Raw genomic sequence first — 25,799 nt, forward strand, 5'->3', positions numbered from 1 at the left:
CTCTCAAATTATACGCCTGTTCCATTGCTCATCTACTAACTAATCTAGTAAGCTATCCGATGGGCGAAACCCGATGGACTACAACTATAGGTAGACTCGTTCAAAGAGAAGCCTTTTTGATGGTCAGGATAGTCCTCAGGTGCTCCATTGACAGAGGGATTTTCTCCGATGCAGCAAGGAAGCGCGCAATCTTGACCACGTTCTTGATATCGCGTCCGTTCATATCCGTGCGGGCAAGCTCATCAAAGTCGATATCGGCGATGTTGCAACTGCCTGACGGAAGGCTGGATATGAACGTCGACCAAATCTGCCTCCGGGCCGCGTGGTCAAGATTCGGGTACGTCAGGATCAGATCGATGCGGGAACGGAATGCATCATCGATCGCATCCACCCTGTTAGTTGTCAAGAACATCACGCCTTGGTAGTACTCCAGGTTGCGGAGGAAGACTGGGCCGGTCAGTCACGTGGGCAGATCCAGAGATGTGTTAAAAGGGACTCACTGGACACCAGCTCATTCTGCTCCAGCCTGTCGGCGCTGCGCTTCTCCATGAAGACATCGGCTTCGTCGATGAGGAGCACAGCGTTCCACAACTTGCAGCATTCGAGAGCGTCCTTCAAGGTGGCTTCAACCTGATCGGAATCCGTGCCGAGGTCACTTGCCCGGAGAGAATACAATGGCACGCGGGCGCGTTCCGAGACTATACTGGTCAATAATGCTGAGATGTTTCAATTATTGATGGAGACTTACTGGACTCGGCTGTCAGGGTTTTGCCCACACCAGGTGGACCGGCCAAGAGGATGATGATGCCCTTCCCTGAGGATGGTCAGTTACGCTCAGAGATGCAGCTGTCCGGAATCACTTTACCCTTGTCCAAGATGACATCGTCGAAATCCGGAAGGTCCAATTCATCGCGCTGGGTGAACGCAACCAGCAGCTTCTTTTCTCCCTCGGAGAGAACGAGCTGGTGCAGAGCGTTATCGTTCCAGACGGGCTCTGAGACGTCATCCACGTCGAATTCACCTATCGTCTGTCAATATCAAAGAGTGGCAACAGCGGGTGTGTGCTTACACCATTCGTTGTTTCGAAGGTCGAAACCCTTGATGCGATCCACAAGGCAGAGGAGACGCTTCTCCAAGCCTCTCACCTTGTTCATTTCAGACTCTTCGTTCTGCTCTTCCTTGTCAAGCTCGTTGGTCTGTTCGAATAGGTCCTTGTCGCCTGAGAAAAAGGCATCCGAATCTCCGCCGTTCAAGCGAGGCTGCTTCGGGGCAATGTCGGATTGACAGGTAAAGAAGGCGAAAGGGTCAATGGCAATCCTTCCCGAGAGCTGTATTTTCCGGTCAGTACTGCCCAGTGAGTGATGATGGAATTAACTCACCGGCTTCTCTCGGATCGTCTCCAGCTCCGAGTTGAGAACGTACTTGGTGCCCTTGTACGTCTTCACCAGGCACTTGTGGCTGCACAGCTCCAGGTACTTGTTGCCCTTGGCGAGATACCTCTTCCTGATGGCATCCTCGTCCCGCTGCGTCGCCAGCGGCTGCACCGACAGCTTGTCAAACTGCAACGGCTTGTCCGCCTCAACGATGCGCATCTTCCCCTGGACGACACCAAAGTACCTCCCATTCCACTCAATCTGCTGCAACGTGAGCACCCAAAACCTCGGCTCCCGCCGCGGCACGACGATGTGCAAATCGTGCAGCCGGAACAGCTTCACCACGCTGCCACACCTAAACACCATCAGCTCCCCCGGCACAAACACCGTCCACATGTTGTCAAAGTCGATCTCCCCCGTGCGATGCATATCCCCCGCAACGCTAAACAGCGGCTCGAGCGTCGGCTTCAGGGCATCAACCAGCAACCCCAACTCCACCTTCGTCTGGCCCCCCTCCTCCTCTTTATCCCTCCATTCCAACAACCTCCCCCACCGATGAAACAGCGGCTTAAACGGCGCCGCAAACTTCGTCGCCTCGCCCTCGCGCACCACGACGTCCGGGTAGTCGCGCAGCACGTCGGCGAGGACGCGGTTCAGCCGCGGGCTCTGCACCTCGATGGCGCTCGTCTGCCACTGGCCCTCGCGCGACCGCTTGAACCGCTGGATGATGGCCGCCGCCGCGCCGAGTTTTTTCAGCATGCGGTCCTCCTCGGCGGCTTCGGCGTGCTCGGACCAGCGCGGCGCGCAGTCGCATTCCGGGTTGCTGGTCGAGTAGAGGGCTTTGACTTCGGGTTTGGAGCCGAAGATGGGTTCGCCGGTGTTTTCGGTGGCGGCGGAGTCGGGCTGTGCAGGAGGAGGTGGGGGTTAGCTTTGATGTGTGTGTGTGTGTTGGAGGTGAGGCGGCGCGAGGCTGTGGATGAGGAGGACGAAGCTTACGGTGGGGTCCTGGCCGCCGGCTTGGCTGGAGGTCTCGCTGTACATTTCTTCGTCGGAGCTGTCGACTGTGAGCATAGTGGATGGATTGACTTGGGGAGATTGACGCGATCTGGGAGGCGTTGTTGTCGAATTTTAAGGTGAATGGTCAGGAACTGTAGCTTAAGTAGATGCTACCCCGCGGCAAGGCTGGAAGGCAGCAGTGGCGGTGGCTGATACACAACAGGCCATCCACCCTCGTCCAACCAGAACGTTGCCTGATTTGGCCCCCATAAGAATGCTTCCGCCTTGCCAATGCGGGGCATTGTCACATGTGGCAGCGAGAGACTCCACCGAGTACCTTAATCTGTCTACGATCTAGGCAACCACATGCTTCGATTGTTGGGATGTGGTGGAGAAGAGGCTATAGGTGGTACGCAGGTAAGCTGATTTTGCTCGTGTTTCAGAGTCATTTTCTTGCATCTGATTGGTTCAACGTAGCGAATGGAGAGATTTCATGCAGGCCGTAGAGTAGTTGCCTGAACCGAACGGCTGGAAGTGCCAAGCAGCCTGATCAGTGACTCATGTGAATCGGGATTGCACGGCATCTATGCAAAGGACTGCAATGAGCAAATGACTGATACGGACGAACTATCCTAGGTGCAACATTACGCACATGTTGGTCCCCCTGGATTGGCTTGAGTGGGCAAGGCTGGTTTCATCAGCACGTATGCGCATTTCCTTTTTTATGCCGCGCATATCGCTGTACTTAGGGTCAGAAGCTAAAACACCTTCTAATGAGCTAGATCACTGAAACCTTCTATCAGATCTGTCCCATGGGCAACGAGAATGGCGTTGACCTTTGCAAGAGCGGCAGGGAGATCCATGAAAGAGACTTTTAGCGTGTGTCAATACCTTCAGCCTCGCTCAGCCTCAGCGATGTTGTACAACAGCACAAAACTGGTTTTTTTTCTCGTGACTAGAGCTTGCCAAGTAAGCATATCCTCCGTAGGCATGGACTATTTATATCAGGCTGAAACTTAGTGTTCCAGATAGCACGTAGCTAGCTTACTCATCGGTAGAGCATGAGGACTCCCCCAATCGACTCTCCCTCTTGCCCAATACACCAATCCACACGCATCTCACTATCATCACCAACTGAAACACTAAATGTAACCATGTTTGCTCAAATATCTAGTGGATGAGGGATTTGCTAGCTTTCTGTTACACAGCTTCATTCGTGCGACAGCTGCGGATTGATGACGGTATTATTTGTAGCACTTACTCTTGTGATATATCTAGCCTGCCTACATCCAGCTTTGCCAACTTTCCAACTTTCCAAGTTTTAAATAAGCCTATTGCTTATCATTTCCGTCTCGTACTCCCCAACACCATCCAACCACACCACTCCCAACTCCGATTCATTCTAATAAAGCAGAGCCCTACACTTTAGAACTGTCTCGATTTGGCACCCACAATTCCGCATACGTTAGATATCGGAGATGGCACACGAAACGGCGGATTTCTACAACCCAAGGCGCTCGTTGGAAAGTACCGGACGGGTATCCTTCGACCACAGAACACCGTATTTGGAGCAACAACACGGATCAGCAACTTCCATTCTTCCCGCCAACTTCTACCAGTCTACTGAAAGCGGCTCTGAGCCTGAAAATGACATTGAGCTGGCAAACCATCCAGGAACACAATCTAGTTTCTCAAATACGCAGGGTGAAGCTCCGCTAGTATCGAGCAGATCAGAGTTCAGTCCCGGAATGTTCAACCGACTTGGACTACAGATCATCATCACGAATATTGGCGCTGTCATCCTTCTACTACTTTCTATCTCAGTCTTATCGTTCCTCTGGTTCGGTGGTGAAGAGAACAAGCACTGGCGGCGGGTCATGCTAGATGGTTGGGTTGGACAAGCAGTGACTCTGTCGACGCTTGCTATCAGACTAGCTGTCTCTGTTCAAGCCTGCACTGCGGTGGCAATTCTCGCTAGTGTTTCACTCGAATCCAAATCTCTTGGAGGAGTCCTCTTACCAGAAGCACCTGCGTTATCCATCGCCCGCTATGTCAACACCGGTCCGCTTGGATCTCTCCTGTATTTTGGAAAGAACTCTGAATGGAGTTTCAATCTTTTGACACTGTCGATACCCTTGTTAGCAGCTACAACGCCTGTGTCGCAGTTCACCTCAACGCTGCTACTCTGGGACATTCGTCCAGGCGTCGTTCCAGGGTTCCCAAGAGAGATCAAAACTGGGATAGGGTTCAGCATGGAGCGCTATATTCAAGGAGGCTTCGAAGATGCTATGACAAGAGCACAGAACTACTGGCTAGCACCTCCTCCCAACTATCCCTCCTTTGCTGAATGGTCGTCGAAGCCTCTCAATTCTTCGGAATCAATTATGGACACAGGCCCATCAATTCGAGCATTCCTTCCAATAGACTCAGAGTCTGATCGTTCTGCCCTTTTGGAGTTCCAGGGAATGGCCTCCGCATTCGACGCTCGTGTCACCTGTGCTAGACCCACGATAAAGGACTGGTCATTCATTAAAACCTGGACACATAGCACTATTTTCCTTAACGGCACTCTATTCCCACCCAAAGTTACCGGAGACTTGGCCGATGTTATCCGTCATGATATCCCTCCTACTGGCCGTTCTTTCAAAGTCCCGATTAATAACATCATGGTTCGCCCAGATCCAACTTTCATGATCTACGGTCTACCACGTTACGCTGGCGGTCTAATAAACAGCTTGGACCCGATGCAGAACGACACATTAGATTATTCTTACCTGCCTCGTTATCCAGTGACTCCTGACCAACAAACATGGTTTGCACAAAACAAAGAAAATGGATACAAATGGGAAGTCGAGTTAGGACACTCATTTCTAATCATAAGTGCTAGTTCTCGCGGAACATGGCCTGCCTGGGGAGAATCGGTACTCGATTTGCCTTTGGATGAGGTAGTTAGAAATTTCACAGTTGAGGAAAGAGGGCCTTGGCTTGACTTTTCTGGAGACTCAGACCCTAATTATCAGAAAGGGGTAATGAGCGTGACTGTGTGCTATGACGCTCTGTAAGTTCTTACTATGTTGTATCATGGTCATGGTCCACAGATATTCTGATTACTGTATTGTATTGTCTAGACACCACAACCGCGTGAACAGAGTCAAGGGCCTTCAAGACTTTCTAGTATCAGTAAAGCAAAGATCAAACTACAGTGAACCAAAGCTTGGCTGGGATCCAGCAAACCGGAGGTTTGAAACTACGACAATACGATCGCAACTTGACACACAACAAGCCAACTCCGACTATTCAGCCTTTGATGTTGACCCGTCCTACCTGAACATGACTTTGCGATCCTTCAGGTGGAATCCGTTTCAACCACAAAGCATGCTGAGCGTAGGTTAGTCCTCCAATCATGGTACTCTCCTCCAATACACTACTAACACATCGAAGCTGGTTATCACTTCCAGTGGTATTATGACAACGACACCTACCAATGGAACGATACGGACTATTCTATTCAGAAAAGAAAGGGGCCATCAGAGACATATGACTTCCTCACCGAAGTAGTTTGGAGTCCAGTGTTTCTCCAAAATTACAACAGTACTTTTAGGATTTTCGTAACCTGCCCCACCTGCACAAAGAGCACTGGTGACGACACTGAAGATATTGTAAGTACGGATATGAATCCAGTTCTCAACGCGATATTCGTAGATACCATGAAGGAAACAGACAACCCGGCATTAGCATGGCAAGCTCTTGTAACAACCCTGATGAGGATGGCGTATTACGACTGGCTACCAACATTCGACTACATGGGAAACTCAACAGTCACCTCGGCGGTTTCATGCCAGAAACCTCAGCACCGCAAAGGATTCATACTCGTTATGGCAAATCTGCTTGTCCATTTGGCATTTGTTACAGTCTCCTCCTTTGTTTTCTTCACCCGCACTCGATATTCGTTGCTAAGCAATGCCTGGCAAGCGATCGCTCAGATCAAGGCTCCAGAAACCGAGTTTTACCTCGACAAGGCCACAATGCTCGATGACAAGAAGATCAAGCGGGAGTTTGATCGCAAGGGGGCGCGTAGGAGATTTAACATCAGCCGCAATGATGAAGATGGCCGGGTTTGCGTTTTATAAAGCAGAGGAACTCCGTATCCTGAGCGCAGAGTGTTCATGTACAGCCAGGGTTCTGTCCTACATTTCAAACAATTTCACGAGATCGAGGCGGGAGGCAACGAAGCGTCGTTACGTTATGAAATTGTGTATTGTTTTCGTCAAGCTATACGAAAGAATAGATCAATTTCTTAGATTCACTCGACATGGGCAGCTGTTGTGAGCATCAAATTTACTCAATTCGCCACAAGACCATGTCGATTGCTTTGATAGGAGAGGAGGTACCAGAATCAGTGAAGCTACAACTGTTCCACTCAACAGGCGTACCATATTTCCATAGGCCAATGTGAATAGAATAGTATAGGTGAGATCAGAACAAGATGAGTCATTGATCGAATATCTGGGGTGTTATTCGTGGTGTTGAGAGTTTTGGAGACGAACAGTAGATAAATCACCAATCCATTTTGAAGTAACACCCTTCCCAACTTCCCAATCCCAGTTGCTTACTCAAACATGAACGCAAGCTCTTCATTTCAGACACATATTCACTTTGAAACATAACGCATGGCACTTAATCCAGCCCTCCCCTAAGCCCCTCCCCCCACGGCCCTCCCCATCACACTCTCCAACGCCTCGGGACTCCTACAGAACTGCCCATCCTCATCCAAAAACTCGGCCCTCTCCCTCTCCCACACCTCGACCGCCAACTTCTTCCTCTCCTCACTCCGCGGCCGCACCACCGCCTCGACCCTATCCAAACTCACAACCAACCCAGGCTTATAATTATCCACGCCCTGAAACCGCTCCTCGCCACCCTCGACCGCCTGCGTATCAAACGCCCACAACCACCTTGCAACGGCCAAAAACAGCCCTTGCTCGGCAACGTGCTGGCCGGGGCAAATCCTCCTCCCGGCACCGAAGGCGTACAGGGCCTCGGAGCGGGCGCCGACGCGGTCGTCGGCGAGCGAGTTGGCGGCCTCGAGCTTGCCGGCCCACCGGTCCGGGTCGAAGCGCAAAGGGTCCGGGTACAAGGCCGGGTCGCGGTGGATGCCGTAGGCGTTGAGGACGAGCGGCGTGCCGGCCGGGATGAGGTAGTTGGGGCCCCAGCGGATGTCGACGGTGGTGCTGTGCGTCATGGCGAGGGGGGCGGCGGTGAGCCAGCGGTGGGTTCTGAGGGGTGTCAGTCGGGGGGAGGAGAGCGCGGCGGGGGAAATGGAGGACGGGGACGGTGGGGACGGGGAGGGTGAAGGTGAGGGTGAGGGTGAGGGTTAGGGAGTGAGGGTTAGGGAGTGAGGGTTAGGGAGTGAGGGGAGGAGGAGGAAAAACGCACTCTTGGATGACCTGGCGCACATACGGCAGGTTCTCTGCGTCGGCGGCGTCGGGCAGGCGGTGCGGGCCGACGACGCGGTCGAGTTCCTCCTGGGCCTTGCGCTGGGCGTCCGGGAACAGCGTCATGGCGGCGATCCAGTTCTTCAGCGTGGCACTCGTCGTCTCGGTCGCCCCCGTCACCAGCAGCTCGCCTATCTCGGCCGCCTGGACCTCAGACACGCGCTCAGCCAGGCCTTCGTACTCGCCTTCGCCCTTCCTGCTCGCGCTGAGGCGCTCCATGATGGTGCGGTTGAAGCACGGCAGCGACAAGCCCGCCGCCATGCGCCGCTTCGTCTCGTCCCAATGCCGCATGATCAGCGCGCGATGCCTCGCCGCGATGCGCGCCGCCTCCCGCCGCGCCGGCACCATCCACGCCGGCACCCGCCAAAACCCAGGCACATTGTCCAGCCACGCCGTGCGGTTGAGGTGCTGCATGAAGACGTCGAAATCGTCGACTATCTCCCGCACCGTCTGATCGTCGCCGCCCGCAGTCGGCACGCGCTTCCCGTTCATCAGCGTCATCGCCAGGCTCCCCGCATACCGCTCCATGTGCGCCTTCCAGTTTTTCCCGTCCCGCGCGACGTCGGCGATCAGCTGCTTAGCCTCCAGCTCTTGCAATGGCTGGTACTGCCGCGCGGCGCCGACGTTGAGCACCGCGTGCCAGAGCTTGCGCGCGTCGCGCCACTGCGGGCCTGACAGGAACTGCGGCCAGTAGCCGTCGCGCATGGCGAGCTCCATGCGGCTGCTGGTGCGCCCAGCTGTGGCGCTGCCGCGCACGTGGAAGAGGTCGTGGGCCTCGGCCGCGCCGGTGACGATGATCCACGGTTGCGACCCTTTCATGACGGTGTAGACGGGGCCGTAGGTCTTGGCCCATTCGGTGTAGAGCCGTTCGGGGTAGTGGTTGTGGGAGAGCTAGGCTAAGGTCAGTAGGGATCGAAAATGACCAGATGCTGATTAAGGTTTACCTGTTTCAGGTTGCCCCAGAAAGGGACGGTGGGTGGTCCGGGGGGCAAGTGGGCTGGGCGCGACCCGATTCGCAGCACGACACTGGTGAGGTATGCGAGAAGCAGGAAGAGGAGCCCGCCGAGCAGCATTGGGGATGCTGAGAAGTCTGTCGCAAGTGTGAGTAAGGCCATTTTGGGCGAGATGGAAGCCGAGAACTGTCGTGTCTTGTTGTGGGATCGGTCTTGTTTAAGTACTCATCTCGTCTCCTTCGACCCGGCTCACAATATCCCGATTTCATCGCCGAGAGGCTGGAAGTTTAGGGCTTGCGGTCCTGTCCATTAACCCTATGCTTCGCATCATGGAGCAGATGAATCAAGTCGCAGTCATTTCAAACCCATTCACCCGTCTTGCGGCGGAGACTTCCGTGCTAAAGTACCAGAACGGATAATGCAGCTGTGGTCTTGCATGCAATTGGTACGGGGCAAATAATGCCGTCCCCACAGACGCTAACCCGATCAGGTAGTCTTGCGAGCCGCTTTGCTCGATCCGCTTGATGCATAAACTATAACGGGCTAGGCCGCTTCTCCGGACGCTTAAGCAAGAACTCTGAGGCAGCAATCGTTGTCATTATATATTTGATAACGCTGTGCGCCAATCACCTCGTGCATATATGATTCGTGAACCTTACTAACGTTTCGCTTGCGCGAGCGGGATGGCGCGTCTGACGGCTGACTGGCTTGCCTAATTTCATTCAATCTGTTTTGAGGCATAGCTGATCATCCGCTATAATGCTTGCTTGCCCTCTTGGCTGAGTCACGGCATGTACTCCGCACGCCTGTGGCCTACTCCGCAATCGCCCCACACGAAACACCACTTGATAAATTTTTCCTCAACGTTCCAGAGATAACATGTAAGTATACACTGGTCGCCATATAAGGTATATCGAAGGATTGCGCCCGCTTCAACCTAACCTGAATGATGCATCGCGAACGCCTGGCTTGCTGCTTCGACTCCGTCGCCGACCTCATCCGACACCTAACGCAACTGCTGCCACCCTGCTATCCGCCCGTCTGCCGTTCGGAATCTCCTCCCTGCCGGTCCCATCTCCGATTATGTTTCCCTGCTCAACCGAAAGAGAATTCTTGACTGGATATCGGTTTCCGATGGAAAAGGCAAGATCTGAGGGAATACTTGAACGAGGCTGCCGACGTCTTCCCTATTTCTATGCCGTCGCAGGGTAAAGGCTGTATTAGCGATCCATGGCTATACTAAGCGAATGTCAGCAGGCGGGCGTCGAGGCGCAACTATTCTTTGACTTACCTTGAGCATTCTCCAGTGCACGTTTGCACATTCCTCCTAAGATCTCATCATTATTCTCCGTCCAATTACCCACTGGTGACCTTCCAGCGGCTATTGTTGCTCAAGGGCAGATGGAGCGGCGATTGCTTATCATAACACCGTGCTGGGCTTCTGCCCACCTCGGTGTGAACATCTCATCTCCGCAAATCATCAAGCGAGTCCGGCGAACTGCTCCGAAGTAGCATCGCTGTGCGACGTTTCGATCTTTTGTCCAGGTAGTAGAACATGGCTCCGAGGAGGCTGATGCAGAGCATTCCTGCAACCACCGCCGCGATGATGGTCTTGGTCTCGTTCCACTCTGCGGCCTCTTCGGCGTCCGATTCGCGCTTATATATCGCAACCATAGTTTCTATTTTTTCCCTGGTGTCGCTTTGGCTTTGTCTTGGTATGTCCTGTTGTTGCTGTGGGCTAGAGTACGGGGTGGAGTGCTGCAGTAAGGGCGGGGAGAGAATACGTGGGGGCGTGAGCTTCACGTGGTGTTTTTCGCGGTGCAGCAACGCAACTTATAAGCATCGCAGCCTTGTTTCACTCAAACAGGGGTCCTCGGTTGATGCGCCCGAAGCAAAGTGCTCGTGGCGAACAACAGCGTCGCAGATAACCGTTGAACGAATGGTGTCTGCTGGCCCCCATGTCGCGTGGGGCCGTGTCCTCGTATACACGATCCTTCCCGCCGCAACGACAACGAGACAGAATTATGGTACGATCGTGAGCCTATTTTTAGGACCAGCAGCGATTTGAAGCGTTTCCCGTGATGCTTGATTGAGGAGACGACTCGAAGCGAGCTCCGCAAATACGACTCTGCGGACACGATCTATGACCACGATATGGGCACCGGTTTACGCTTATCACCTCAATATGAGCCAAGGGACTGAAAGTACATCATCCCACAGCACAATATCGCAGTCAAAATCTCTCTAGTAAGCCCTAGGCTGTTTGGTGTTTGTCATACGGTTCGGAGTGGATGCGTTCACTTCCACCGTATCTATCCCCATAGTAATTCTGCATCAAAGGCTAATACACCTGGGTTCCATAAACTGACAGCTTTACACTACTCTCAGCGCAAATCGCTTATATCCACCAAGACGTCGCCCGGATTATAACAGAGTCCCACCACCACAGCCACCGCAAAATCAACCGACGTAAAACCTGCAATCCATGCCAGCACCCAACTATACGATGCTTTAACGGCCCACGCATAAATGAAGTTAAACCAAAACAGTAAAATCTTCACCGAAAGTAGTTTTCCGAACGTGTGCACAACTGATTGGTCGGTGAATCCATACTGCCTATGCCACACTCTGGATGGCCACACTGTCAAGACCCAGATGAACTGGAAAATGAACTCGGCAAAGGCCAAAAGTCCTGCGAGGAGCCACTCGAAGTCTGATACTCCATCCTGAGAGACAATATGAATTAGCAACGCTATGGAACGTAGTAAAAGCGACTTGGCACCTCGGCTTTATGGAGAACGGGTGAAAAGGCTTACTGGGCGCGAACTCTTCACAGTCAACCAGATGTCCATTCCTGCCATCGCGCCAAAGAGCACGATGATGAGCGTGTTGGCGTCAGCACAGCAGCAGATGCACCCGCCGTCGACGTCTCTATCGGGTGATGCTATCGGTCTCTGGGATCTTCCTGGGCCGGCGTCGGTACGGTGGTAGTTGATAAGATACGGCGGTACGTTATCGCGTGTCGATGATGAAGACGATGGCGATAATAGTGAGTCTCTGTCAGTGTAGTAGGCAGGTGGATGCGGATTCTTGTGGCGCGACATGTTCTTGGCAATGATAGGGAGAAATGTTACATCGGCGCCAGTTATCGAATGGTGGTAGAATGATGGTCTTTAATACCTGATTATCGTGATTCACCACAAGGTGGTTTCATGCAGCAACCTCCCTTTCTTCCCAATACAATCCTGTGTAACGCAAATCCCAATACTGGATACAAAAGAAGGTAGTAACTCGCTCCATTAAAGAACAGCGTTGAAAAGCTCTATGACATCTTCCTATCGCTTTTCGAGTGGCTATAAGCTTTCTCAATATGCTATGAGAGTTAACCAATTACTTATTAAAAGATATCAACAGATTCTTGTACGCGTAAAGGTTGTAACACAGCGTTAGGCGATGAAAGGCTCCGCAGCTGTAATACCTGCCGTGTTACAAAAAAACGAAAATTTTCTGCTTCAACCTCGCTACCTTGCTTAAAACGCAATCTCCTTACGTACTAATGACAGGTGGGTGGATGCATCGTTTCCCTACAACATGCGAAAAGTCTCTATTGCGATGAAGTAGACCGGGGTAAAAAGGGTTGCAAAGTCTTTGAGAAGGTTCAGAACAACATTGCAAAAGGTGTTACGGTTCTCTACTGCAATCCTTGCATTGAGCCAGGCACTACAGAAGCGCAATTCACATTTAATCTCAACCTTAATCTCCCCCCTCGCGCAGATGTCTCCACGAAACCCAATCTCTTTCACGACTCGTACCTTCCTCGCCGCAGAGCCGTGCTACAAGCCGGAGAAACTAGGAAAGTCACCGTAGTGTGGTGATGGAGTCCTACTTCATTGCTCACCCAACAATCGACTTCTAGCCGCCACGGAAAAATAGTTCCAACACGACTGCCAACGCGAAATCAACCGAGATAAAACCCGCAATAAATGCCAGACCCCAGCTAAATGGCAACTTTGCTTCTCTAGAGCCATACGCAAGAATCACGTTAAATAGCAACAGAACGACCTTTGCCACGAACAACCACCAGATGACTATCACAATGTGCGGTTCGGTCGACCTTCTCCACCTCGGCCATACCTTAGCCGGCCAGACTTGTATGACCCAGGTAATTTGAAGAGTACATTCGACCAAGGCCATGAGTCCCGCAAAGTACCAGTCCACTATCGATGCACCATGCTAAGAAATGAAATTCCTCGTATTAGAAACCAGGCAGATGTGAGAAAAGTATGGAAAAGAAACACGTACTGGACCAGAGCTCTTCACCGTTAACCATATATTTACAGCTGCTAGCGTACCAAATAACACGATGAACAGCAAGTTCAGATCAGAAAGTTGGTAGCCCCACTGAATGGCATCCCCCACGATTCCTCTGCTACTTGCAGTAAAGTTTCTCACGAAGGCTCTTTGGTCGTGGTCGGCGGCGTTGTTCGTGGCATTGTACGAAGGTAGATCGTTTAATCTTGGTGGTGATGATGATGACGGTTGGAGTAAAGCATCTCTTTCGGTATAGTAAGCCGGCGGATGCGAATCATTTTGGTGACACATCGTTGTAGCCATGGCCTCGCAACAGCAAGAGAAAGGGGCGGTGCGTTGATATTTATGATTATCGTATTACACAAGACGCGCTAATCTAGACTGTACTACTTCCCGCTTCCGGAACGCTGGATGCATCATGCGTTGCCGTAGCACCCACCCTTTCTTCTCAACAAGAATTTCGGTAACGCAAATTTAAAAAATGAACACTGCTTCGACTACCTTGCTTAATGGACGCTCATCTGAGGAAGCAGATCATGTTTGAAATTGGAAACCACGCGAGAGCAAAGGCTTTCCCAATAAAGTTGTTTCGTAGAAGCTAAGATATTCCGAGGGCAAGTGGGATAAAATGGTGCACATTAACAACCGTCGACTTCACGATGCTTCAATGAGATGAGGACAAATGGATCAGCATTGTCTACTAAGAAAAGTAAATTCCGACCAAGGGAGTGTGGTGCAAGAAACGACGGCTTCCGGATCCCTCGTTGCGCCTGGAATTCAAATGCCGCATTAAGAATTTCGCTGAAGGAGTCTGCCATAAGCTTACGCTTAGAAAGTCAAATAATTTAGTGGCATCACAAGGTCAACGACTTTCTACATTACGACGCATACATGAAGGTCATGCTGGACAAGTTATCTCCGACCAACGCCTGCCGACCAGCACTGCCTTAGAAAAATAACATATGTGGGTAGTTGGAGCTATCGTCCGGACGACAATATCGAATTTTTAATACTAAATACACGTCCGGACGATATCTTCAACTACCCATGACACGAGCAAAAAACAAATCCACGTTAGATGCATGTACAGCCCCCTCATGCATCCGATGGGTAGCGCGGAATCGCTTTTTGAAGAAAGACTGGGGGTTCTGGCTTATCATCACCCTGGGGAGGGGCACAAACCCAAGCCTTTGACCTATCAAATCAGCAGAGCGGGCCCAGAGTCCCTTGCAATGATTTCCGCGCTACCCTTCCGCTGCACGAGGGGGCTGTACACACCCTTGCGCCAAGGGGGTGTATATCTGCACAGCTGTTTCAAAGACCGGCAACACGGCCATAATGAATAGGCGTGTGATATACAGAAAAAGAAATCCGCAATCCAAACCCTGCAGTTGCAGCTTGAAGGGTGAAACCTCCCGTCAGGCTAAGCTTGACGCAGACTAGCCGTCACGGGATGTCTTCTAGAAGGGATCCAATTTTCTTGGCAGCGAAAAGGTGTGGAGTACGCACTCTTGAATGCGACGTTCGAAGATGCAAAGGTGGCCAATCATCATCGTGGGGTGGGTGGTACGACAGGCTACGTTTTCGGACTACGCCCTTTTTGTTCGTGTAGTTCCTTGCCGCCGGGCCTGCATTGGCTAATACCCCGCAACGCTTCGGCAGCAAGGGTAAATGCTGGGCGGAGTGGTCCGGAGCTGCTTTACCCAACCCAGCTGTTGTTTCTTGGAGGCCACAGTATTGTACAATTTTTATCTGTCTAAGAGGGCTCTGTTGCACTGTTCGCCAAAGCCATGAGATTCTTCGGGCCCGAAGTTTCCCCACGACAGTGGTAGGTGGCACGGCTCAATCTAGAAAAAAGAGGCACAATTAGCGCGTTGTTGCCTGGACAGCACTTCAAATAGAAGACATGCACATCCGCCTCCAAAAAATGATTTGCGTCCCACCTAAAGTCCCGATCATTTCACAACAATGCCTGTACGGCTCCTCGGTCTTCCCGAAGAGCTTGTCCTTCGGATAGTGCAATGTGTTGCAGAGGTAGATAATCAAGAGGATGATTTGGGATATCGAATCTGCGACTATTCGGACGAAAGTCTTTGTGCGCTTCAGCACATTCGACTATGTTCACGGAAACTTTACAACATTGCTACACCAGTACTCTTCCAGCGGGTCGGACGCTATTCGCACGACGATTGCAGGAGCCGATACAAACAGATTTTGGGCAACGAGAAAATACGGACGTATGTACGGGAATTACACATCAACACAGTCGGGGACGATGATGTATGTTTCTTCCCCAACGCATCAAAGAGAGGACGTTCGTAGCTGATCTATAACATGAAGGAGGAAAAATATGACGAAGAAGAAGTCCCTGTCAACAAGAAGAATCTAAGCCTTGTCCGGAAGTTTGAGCAATTCCCAAACCTCAAGGCTGTAACTCTGCGATTCTCGCCCAACTGCTCCTCTGAGGACAACATATACCACAGCTATCCCGAATCAGTCAACTTCCGACAGCATATGCTCAGAGAGTTTGTAACAACGTTGGCAAAGACATCAATAACCGACGTTTCCATACTCAACCTCCAAAACGTCAACGACGAGGCGCTTCTGGCGTCGGAGGACTTCCAATCCACCATATCGCGCCTAACGTCCCTAACCCTCCAAATCTGCACAGAAGAGGACGACGCCGCCCCCGAATGCACCATCGAGATACCAGAGTAACAACCCCCCCTCCCCCCAAACCAAAACCCCCATCTAACCACCCCCACAGACTCCACACCTTCTTCCCCGCCCTCCCCCGCACCTGGCTGCGCCCCGTCTCCTCCTCCTCCTCCACAACCCTCACCCGCCTCGCCCTCTACAGCGACCACTACTTCGGCTGGCTCCCACACGTCGACCTGCCCTCCCTCCTCTTCCCCGCCCTCACCTCCCTCGCTCTCGGCCGCTATACCCTCGCCTCCCCCGCATCCTTCCTCGCCTGGCTGACCCGCCACGCCGCGACGCTGCGCCACCTGACCCTGCACGACTGCCCCATCCTCGTCACGCGCGTCGTCCGCGCGCCGCTGCGGCTAGGCGCCGACGGCGCGTCGGTCAGCATGACGCTGCCGCGCGTGGGCGGGACGGGCCGCGGTATGCCGCCGGCGCTGGTGGTGCAGCATGAGGGGGTGCGGTGGGGGGACGTGTTTGGGCGGCTGGGGGAGATGACTGGGTTGAGAGAGGTGCGGGTGAGTAGTGTGGGGTGGCGGCACGGGGCAAGGGCGGCGGCGAGGGAGGTGGTGGAGAATTTGCGGATCGAGTTGTCGGCGGGGCGGTATGCGTGGTTTGATGGCGGGGGGTATCGGCGGATGTATATGTGGGGAGGGGAGACGAGGGCGCGGTTGAGTGAGGAGGGTGGGGAGGAGTGGAGGGGGTTTGTGGGGAGGTGTGGGGCGGGGATGGATCGGGGGCAGGATGTGGAGGATGTCGAGGCGTTAAGGGTGTTGCTGCAGAGGCTGGGGATGAGGGAGGGGAGGGCGGAGCCGGTGTATTTGGATCGGTGGGGGGATGGGAAGGAGACGGTTGTGCGGTTTGGGGGTTGAAAGTGGCTGTTGCCTGTGGTGGGGTACTCTCAATTACCGATAACAATCTTATTCTGCACATATGTTTGGATATTTAACCGATCTGAAGATTACTCTACGATAATGTGGTAAGTAAGAAAGAGACTTAGATTTCGATCGATCTCTAATAGTTAAAATATATTTGACATTCCCAAAAACAAATCTATGAGATTATCACATCCGTTTCTGGAAGATTTGAATATATCCGGCAGACATCGCAGTAATCCTTCCATGGTACCTTGCGTCTATCGGGCTCCTCCCTCGCCACCTCGGGTCTATCGCAGACAAAACAACATCGATGATAAGAAAATGCACAAATAAAACACTCCCCAACTAAAATTGTGTATCCCTTCGAGTTTCTGCAAACGAAATACGCTTTCGTAGTTTCGTCGAAATGCCATATACGATCTCCCACCTCAACTTCGCTCATGCTAAATCCGAAAGAGGTAATGGTTGTGAATACATGATAGTTCCTCTCTGTAGCCCATTCAAGGATCTTGAGGTATCGGGGATGACACATAGCGCAGAACATAGGTAAATTATGGCTGCCAATAGCTGTGACAGAATCCAGACAAAGGCCGCGAAGTTTAAGCTGCCGTTCGTTTGTTATGCTGGGCCTACATGGTAACTTCAAAACGTTCGTGAACGTGGGCTTCCTCTTTAGTGAATGATTCGTGTAAATATTTGTGAAACCGCTTTCAGGCTTCCTGATTTCGCTCTTGAGGACCTCGGCTAATGGGGGACCGCGTTGTGTTCCCCAGTCGGCAACCCATGAAGGCAAGTCCAACGTTGAACGCTCGCCACTTTTAGCGTATGATAACATTCTCAAACTGCCATCATAGCCAATAATGTGACGAGCTGTCTCGAGAAACACTTGCTCAGGGGATTTCCTGTAGTCCGCTATGAGACCACTGGGAGCCGCATCCATCATGATTCCATAGAGCGCAAACACTTTGTCCCTGGGGTCTCCTGCATTGCAACTATTTGTGAAGACAAGCATGTCCAGTAATTGATGGGTCATGGCGAGATGTCGTGAGCCGAAGTTCAATGGTCCTGGAAGGCTATTGAATGATTCACTTGGATCCAATGCGGCATGAATTGACTCGATATATCCCTTAAAACGATCCCATGATACCAAAGCATTAGAAATCAACAAAAACGCTTTCCTAGCACAGGCTATCTCTTGTAGGACCCAGACTCGCGTAAACCATGAAGACGATATTACACGTAGGATGTCTGGATGCCAACGAAGGTCTCGAGTCTGGTCCTGGAACCGATAGGTATGCTCTGAAGCGGATCCTTGTATGTAGCTGAGCAATTCGTTGTCAAATGTGACGATTTGTCCAAGGTATATGATGACCTGATCTGCACTGGCGTAGATCTCGGACATCAATCCGACCTGATGACCTCTTTCTGCTATATCTGATTGGTCAATGCAGAGCTGATCTATCCAAATCTTTCTCTGCTGTCGTTCATGGCGTAGCATCTTCAATGCTTCTTCACAGTTCCTCGTGACCGGGACCTCTTCGTTTCCGCAGTGCAGCATTCGAGAGAAACTGTAGTCTCCGTTTTCGTCGCCCCATGTGTAAGACACAGCCTCATATCTTGGCTGGTTCCAAGATCCTAAAACCGTGTGGAATATCCTGCATGCGACCGGTTCATTGGGCCTCCCAGGTTCAAGTAGAACGAGACGAATCTCTTTCTTGTCCAGTTTCAGAGCGCTGAATCCGTAGGACCCCTTGCGTCTGACAAATTTCTCGTTATAGCCTTGCGGCTGAAAGATGGCAACAGCTGATGCATGCCCAGCCTGGATTTCCGAGGTTTGATCGTCCAACGCTCTGGTCGTGGACTCGTCGTCGTCCTCGTCGGAGCTAGATTCCGAAGAAGTTATGCTTGACTGATCCAGCAATGATGCGATGGTTTCCCCGCAACTGAGACAGCACTTCGCCCCTCCAAAACTCCTGACATCCGGATGGCCACAGCATTCAGATATGTTGCTCTGATTGGAGGATGCCTCCTGCTCCAGTGAAGACGCTGCGCTTTCATCATCGCCACGCATCACAGCAGCGTGGTATTCTGGTGTTTCCAAGTTTATTCTGCTGGAGCTTTGTTCTGAACGTGTGAAAACACGATTGAAAGAAGTTACGTGACGCTCATAGATGAAGAGGCTCCTGCCTGATAAGATGTGATCAATTTAGAGGTAAACGCAAGCACTGAAATTGGAAGATTGTCGCAGTAGAGCTCAGCCGTTGAAATTGAGACTCGGGAAAAATTGAAAATGGATGAAGCGACCTGCAGCGGGGTCACGAACTTTGATTCCAGGCTGACGGACCCCACTTCCGGCTCTCCACATGGCCCGATGTGATAGGCGCCTCGTCGCATGACTCACCGTCACGTGGTAGTAAGCCTGCCCGCTGGTGCCTCGGGTAACTTCCAAGCAAAACTAGGGCAGCGAACTAGAAGAATTGATTTATCGTGGAGCATATACTACTTTTTCCGTGAGTCTAGGTTTTTTCTCGTCACCATGCACGATCTCCAAGATGCCAAAAATTGCTCAATTAGCTATGACAATTGTAGTCAAACTCTAGTAGTGACCACTTCATCCCTTGACCGACGAATAGAGATCGAGATTGAGCGCTAGATGGGAATGACGTGCCGTACTACTCTTATCCCCCTCACCACTAGAGCCCCGTCGCCTTTCCACATCCAGTTGCTGATTAATCCTACTCCTCTGACAAATTTCCTTTCCGTTGAAATGGAACGCGAATGGAATAGGCACGCACAGAGTAACAATGGTACCAAGGAGCGTACCCGCGCAGTTCAGTCCGAACAAGCTATACATCGAGGAACTAGCTAGAGGGAGAAAAGCGCGCAGCACACTTCGAGTCACCGTGATCCCTACCAACTAAGATGCGGCATAGATACCAACGAGTTGCGAGGGTAATTTTGGCCATGAACGAAAATACCACAATATCCAACGCCGGGAGAGATCCCAGAAAGAATGGATGCAATCAAATGCACATCAGGTGTACTTGTGCAAGTGAACCATAGCTGCTAGACTGCTAGTAAGATGCTGGACGCGCATGTGATGCTCACGATTATTCGGGAGGTGTTTGTGCGGTCGTTGGATCCTTTGGATTCGACTCAGCTACTCTTCGGATGACAGGCTCTAGGAGGATGATTGTAACAGTACCAAACCCGACACAGGAAACCCCAAGACCAAAACAACCTTGAGACCATCCTCGATCGCCTCTGACAGAAATGGGGCACACCACGAAGCAAAGATACAGTATGGCGTAGACATCCCAGAGTGCGCTAGCAAAGAATTATCAGCAATTGAAAGCTTCGCATGTGTGCGGACAACAAACAAGATGGGCTCGATAAACATCTTATGCAAGGCCAGCTCAAACTGGCTCCCAGCAATTGCCAAAGCTCTACTTATTCACGTATCGGCTCCACCGCCTCTCTTCATTTGTCTCCTCTCTCAGTTTTGCCGCTTTCTTCTGAAGCAAAACCGGCAGGTAGGTTTCACCCAGACCTGTCACGAGGCAGAAGGCCACCCTGCCCATGATAGCAACCGGCCAATTGTTCCAACGCCAACCTAAATGTTCGAAGCGGAATCAGCCGATCATCGAGCCAACGACAGGGCCATTCGTAGGTCCGACGGCTCAGAGGCAAAACAAAAACGTCCGATGCTGCTCAGAGACGACGTCGTTGACGGGCCCGGGGGCATTTGTCAGCATGACGCTGCCGAAGAAGGCGGCGAAAAAGCGTGAGACGATAAAGAACCCCAAGCTACTGCTTCTATTCTATTGCTATCTATCAGGCGTTTTCTTCCCGGAGCCTTGCCGGCCCTTTTTCCGCGTGCCGACATCAGTATGGTGGGCAGATTTGGTACCTTTGGCGATGCCAGCGCGCGGGAACGTAAAGGTGCTGGCGACACGATAGAGTTTAGACTTGGAGTTCAGCACGCTCATATTTCTATGGCAGACGAATCTCATGCCATGCGACTGCTGCACCGATGCGGCGTACGTGCGTGGATAAGGTGAGGACAGGGAGCATGCTTGGGCGCGATGTCAGTATGCGGCATACTCGGGCCAGCGATGCCCGGAAGTATGACCAGCCTTCGGCAGTGATACCGTCTTTTGAAAGCGAATTTTGGGTTATTTACCTCTCTTGTAAACCAAAACTTGAACTCAAAGAAATACAACCAGTAATTTAAAGCAAGGAGCCAGTATTTACAGAATTGTAATGGTGCGTTCTGAAGCATCTGTGAACAACTGGTCGCAGTCTCTGTTCCACGTCCGAAATGCCCCTACCCGGCGGTGCAGTATTCCCCCAGAACCTTCGAATGGTAGTAATAAGAGTCCCGAAATAATGAAACCGTTATCGTAGCTTATGAGAAACAGCTGAAGTTGATTTTGACGATCATCTTCCTCGCGATTGTCCAGGTCCGGCACCCAATCCAACCAAAATTCAATGTCACCATGTGGGCTAGAAGCTTCCCAGCAGTTCAACCGTCTGTTTCCCCATGTGGGTTCTCGCCTGAGTACGCCAGTGGTTGGCTTCACCGGTGTTTGTCGACATTTTCCTTTGAGGGTGATTGACGATCCAAATCTGACTGCAACCATAGCATCAGAGTGCGCCGGCTGCAAGTCATAACTGACGACCTGGAATTGGGAATCTACGTTGAGAAATATGCAATAGACAGTTGTGTTCCTCGACGCCCAGCTCCAGGATGGGGCGCAATATTCCTTGTCGTTGTTGAGCTGCTCCAACAACATGGTGTATGACAATATTGGCTCATCGTATACCCAGCACAGATGACGACTGAAATTGTCATCCAAGCACACATGGCAACCGAGACTGTCACCATCTAGCCATAGCCCCGCAAGATATTCTTTTGGCTGGCCCGCGTCTTTCAAGGAGGCCTGTATGAGCTTAGCTGCTCCAGCTACGGCAGCCAGCCGGTCCTTGGCGTGTGTAAGGTGTCTTTGGGAGTACTGGGTTATGACATCAAACCAAAACTTCTGATAATCTGTCCTTTTCGTCAATGAAAGGAAATGTTCTTTCGCCGTCCGACCATACTCCAAACAGACGGTAGTCTTGCACCGGAACTGGAGGGCTTCTTCGACGAATACGAGTTGCCTTGCGGCCATGACTTGTTCTTGCCAGACCCATCCACGGCTTATCCAACGCGAATGTTCGAGATCAGCTACGTCTTGCCATTGCCGTCCCCCCCTGAGAAAGATTGAGTACGCTCCAGACACGTTTGGCCTTAGGGATGAGCGGAACGGTAAAGTCAAAAGCTTGGGAGGAGGTCTGCGGAGAAAGCTTTCGGAGCATGAAGTGCTTGAAGCCGCACAGATGGTAACATAAGAGTGAGCAAAAACATCGGACATCGTCACCGATTCAGCCTCCCAATCTCTTTTGCTGTCTTGGTCTTGGATGATGCAAAGTGCATCGATCCAGATAAAGCGAATTTCAAGCTTTCTGGCGACATGTACCGCATCCTGGAAAACTGCCGGCAGATCATGTATGGGAATTCCGGTCTTGTGTTGCTCCAAAGTCTGCTCCGTGGTTTTTAGAGGCAAAGAATTTCCCCAACAGTAACTCAAAGTTGCATATTTGAGTTGAGAATCGGGTGAGCGTTCAAGAGGAATTTGGCTACGCTCTATGAGTTTGATATAGGAAGTTGTGTCATTTTCGATATCCAGTAAGCGCGTGGGAACGAAGTCGTTTTTCAAGAGCCTGTCCATGCAATCTGTATGATCCTCCACGCATTCATCGATACAGTTCTTCATGAACTGAATGTTGGTACCTGAAGCCGGTCCGTTGATATCCAATAGATCGTAGACAATACCTAGCCAGTCTCGACAAATCCCTTGAAGCAATTAGCGGCCAGTCTGGAAAAAGAAGTGTATCATTTACCTGGCTTCGATCCTATCTCGAACTCATAGGCATCGACATAGCCAGGGTTGAGACCTGGATGCCTTACTATAACGGCCAAACATTCAAGCCGCTGCTCGAGTTCTATTTTCACGGCCTTTCCTTCTCTTTCCTTTGTCGTACGGAGCTCCCACCATTCATACTGCATCTGAAACCGGAGCATCGAATTAGGGAGTTTCCACCAGGGACTTTCGCCGTATTCCTGGTAGAATATTTCTCTGAGAGTTGAACAGAATACGCAACTCTTTGCGAGTTCTGGCAACGTGGAAGGCGTAACGAGTCTTTCGTGATTATTGCCTACGGCGGCTCGGCGACAATGCCATATGTCTGAAGTGCCATCCTCAAGGGTCCTTTCGCCCTCCCATATCCAACCATACTCATCTGGCTCTCTCTTTTCTTTCCTGCGAGAATTACGGAGCCCTCGGCCCGAGCGGTCTGACGTTCGCCACTCTATTCGAGTAAACCCGGATAGGTCCAGAGCAGTTTCCCCGTCATTGTAAGCATTCGTCAGGGTCCCGCCGGCAAGCTTATCATCAATTGTTAAAGCTTGCAAACACAGGTCGCATAGGGCGTTGCTCGTCGTGGCTGAGTCGAACGCGCTGTGTTGTGCTGTCGTTGGGAATTCATCGGGTTCGTCCAGAGCGGATGCCATACTGGGAGCTGGCACTGTTGTCGGACGTCTAGACGGAGCGGGGAAGAGACCTGGCTTAAAAGCGCCGTGATTGTCCGCTTAGAAAGTTTTTGGCCCCCATCGATATTTTTGGAACCTCGGGCATTTTCATGTCATGTATCAGTCGATGCGGCTTTGCGCTAGCACGCACAGACCTCAGACCCTCTTCGCCCTGGTAATCAACAGATTTTGTAGGCTGCAAGATTCAGCCTCGCACACGCATCTGGTGACTTGGCGGAGTCTGATGCTCGAACTTTGTCCTACTCCGGGATCTTGCTAAGCTAAGCATCGACACTATCTCGTGTCACATGTGTGAGAACTTCCTCGGCTGCAGCCGCAGCTACCGGCAAAATTGCCCGAGCCGCCATCACATGAACCACTTTGGCGCATGGTCGTCCTATTTGCCTCACTTTCCTGGCAGATGCTTCCGATTGCTGGAAATGCCCTGAAAGCTGACATGATGGACTTAAAAACTGTGAGGACGGTGAGCCCTGCGGAGGGAAGCTACGGGATGTTTATTGCGCTCTTAACAGTGTGTCCATCTTACCAATTTCAAGAGTCTTTTCTAGATCAGGGATGCCGGAACAGTATGACGTGCTGAACAAACTGACTACTGTACCGCTGTATCTCACTGTAGCGACCATGAAGGCTTTTCCAAGGGTAAATTACCAAGCGTAACTCTTTTTTGGTAGAAAATCCTAAGCCCAACTCTCAGACAGTGCAGGTTAACCGTTTTTACAAAATATTATAATAGATATCTATGGGCTTAGCTATTGCTATAGAAGTAAGAAAACACTTAGATTTTAATTTCGTTGAAGTTCTGCTGCGGTTAAAAGACGGTAGATTTTGGTGAAGTTGGTTTTCGCCGACTACTGCTGGGTTTGGCCGGCTATGGTTGGGTGTGGGACTTTTCGTAAAAAAAGAGTTGGGTTTGGCAATTGCCCCCTTTTCAAAAGCCTTGTACATACTGAAAGGAACAGTTCCTAAGATCCTATGGATCATTGGCTTTTCAGCGAACTTGTAAAACAGAATTATTCGCTATATGACTCGTTGACGCGTTCAATTCGAATACGCGTCTACAGTAACGGTTCGTAGCAATGAGCAGAGGAACAATCAGAAGAGCAAGCAACCCAGCCTCTACTATTTCTCTGGTGAGATCGCACGTAGTACACTGAACTCCCGTACATTAACAAAGACGTCAGATTTGCCTTTTAGAAAGGAAGTCTAAAAATTGCGGTCCAGGCCTAACATAAGCTTAAGAACCCTGCAATCAAGCTAACATTTGAAGTAGCGCTCGAATGAAAGCATCAATACTAGGCAAGAAAGAATATAGATGGCGACGTCTGTTTGTCTTAATCGAACAGCAAGAACCTTACCAAGCAAGAAACACGCACAATTCACGGCGAGAGCGATCGAACGACCGACTTCCGACTCATCCGGGCGGCTCATGGCCCCACCAACCACGGCGCGACTCACAGCGTAGCAAGCAATGCGCGACTCATAGCGCAAACAGGCAAGCAACACGAGCCACCCACGACTCATTCGCGCGACTCACAGTGCGGCGCAGACACGCACGGCAAGGCAAGACAAGGAATGCTTAACACCACGTCAAAGATCACAAGCTTGCTTCAGAAACAAGCTTGTGAAAGGGATGTGTTGTAGATATCATGCGTGCAGTAGCTTAGTCATAACAAAGGATACGGACTCGCTCCCAGCGACCCTCCCTCTCACTCAAGATGCCAATTCACACACATTCTACGATCATCACCAACTGCTACATTTGTCTCAGTTTATGCCTATATAGTAATGTTTTGTATGAACGTGCTGGTACACGTGCCAGTAGACGGTGCCGACGTCTTCGGATCTAATTTCATAATCGAGGCCACCGCACTACTGAGAAGACGATCTATTATTCAGAGAAATTATCCATGACGACTACTTGTTTTACCCTGACTCATAAATGTGCAGGCAAATATATATATCCAAGCCTTTGCCTTTTAAGCTTATTATCTACATCTCTTAACCCAACCCCACGCCAACAATTGAATCCGAATCTCTTCCAATATGAAATTCATCATCAGTCTCCTCTTTGCAGCTTTGCCGGTTGCTGTCCTCGGCCAAGTTTGTCCCGACGCAAATCTCCGCGAATGCTATGATTATTGCGATAAAAACAACCAAGCCAACGAGGCATTCGTGGCCTGCACACAGGCTCGCTGCCCGTACTGCCAACCGTAAACTCCACACGTAAGAGGCTTGATACCCTAAACTTCGATAGATAGCTTCAGCTAACAAATCTCATTAAAGGATATGCAATTGGACGTAGAGTTAAGGCCTTAGTCTATGTGTTTTCGCTAGTACTTTGAAAGATGAAGCTATTCTATAATAAGCTCTGCACTCGTTGTTCTACGAAGACAATTACCGGTTTTCAATACATCTAATTATTCCCAATCCGCGTGAGG

The 25,799-nt window shown here is 51.1% G+C and overlaps 3 protein-coding genes across 3 annotated transcripts; 1 reads left to right on the forward strand and 2 right to left on the reverse strand.

Moving 5' to 3' along the window:
• Window positions 1-100: 100 nt before the first annotated feature.
• LTHEOB_2943 (AAA family protein) lies at window positions 101-2,444 on the reverse strand (the record flags this gene model as incomplete). The annotated part of the gene is made up of 7 exons (XM_035511811.1): window positions 101-447; window positions 501-698; window positions 749-814; window positions 866-1,021; window positions 1,070-1,328; window positions 1,380-2,276; window positions 2,370-2,444. 7 exons carry the CDS (start codon window positions 2,442-2,444, stop codon window positions 101-103), a joined length of 1,998 nt encoding a protein of 665 aa, XP_035363669.1.
• A 4,618-nt stretch (window positions 2,445-7,062) lies between these two features.
• On the reverse strand, window positions 7,063-8,979 carry LTHEOB_2944 (Cytochrome P450; the record flags this gene model as incomplete). Its single annotated transcript, XM_035511812.1, has 3 exons — window positions 7,063-7,645; window positions 7,806-8,755; window positions 8,809-8,979. The coding sequence occupies 3 exons, from the start codon at window positions 8,977-8,979 to the stop codon at window positions 7,063-7,065; spliced, it is 1,704 nt and encodes a 567-aa protein (XP_035363670.1).
• Window positions 8,980-15,462: 6,483 nt separating this feature from the next.
• On the forward strand, window positions 15,463-16,703 carry LTHEOB_2945 (F-box domain protein; the record flags this gene model as incomplete). Its single annotated transcript, XM_035511813.1, has 2 exons — window positions 15,463-15,842; window positions 15,896-16,703. 2 exons carry the CDS (start codon window positions 15,463-15,465, stop codon window positions 16,701-16,703), a joined length of 1,188 nt encoding a protein of 395 aa, XP_035363671.1.
• Between the last annotated feature and the right edge of the window lie 9,096 nt (window positions 16,704-25,799).

This window comes from Lasiodiplodia theobromae (assembly GCF_012971845.1).
Source record: "Lasiodiplodia theobromae strain AM2As chromosome Unknown scaffold_7, whole genome shotgun sequence".
In the NCBI taxonomy this organism is placed as follows: Eukaryota; Fungi; Ascomycota; class Dothideomycetes; order Botryosphaeriales; family Botryosphaeriaceae; genus Lasiodiplodia; species Lasiodiplodia theobromae.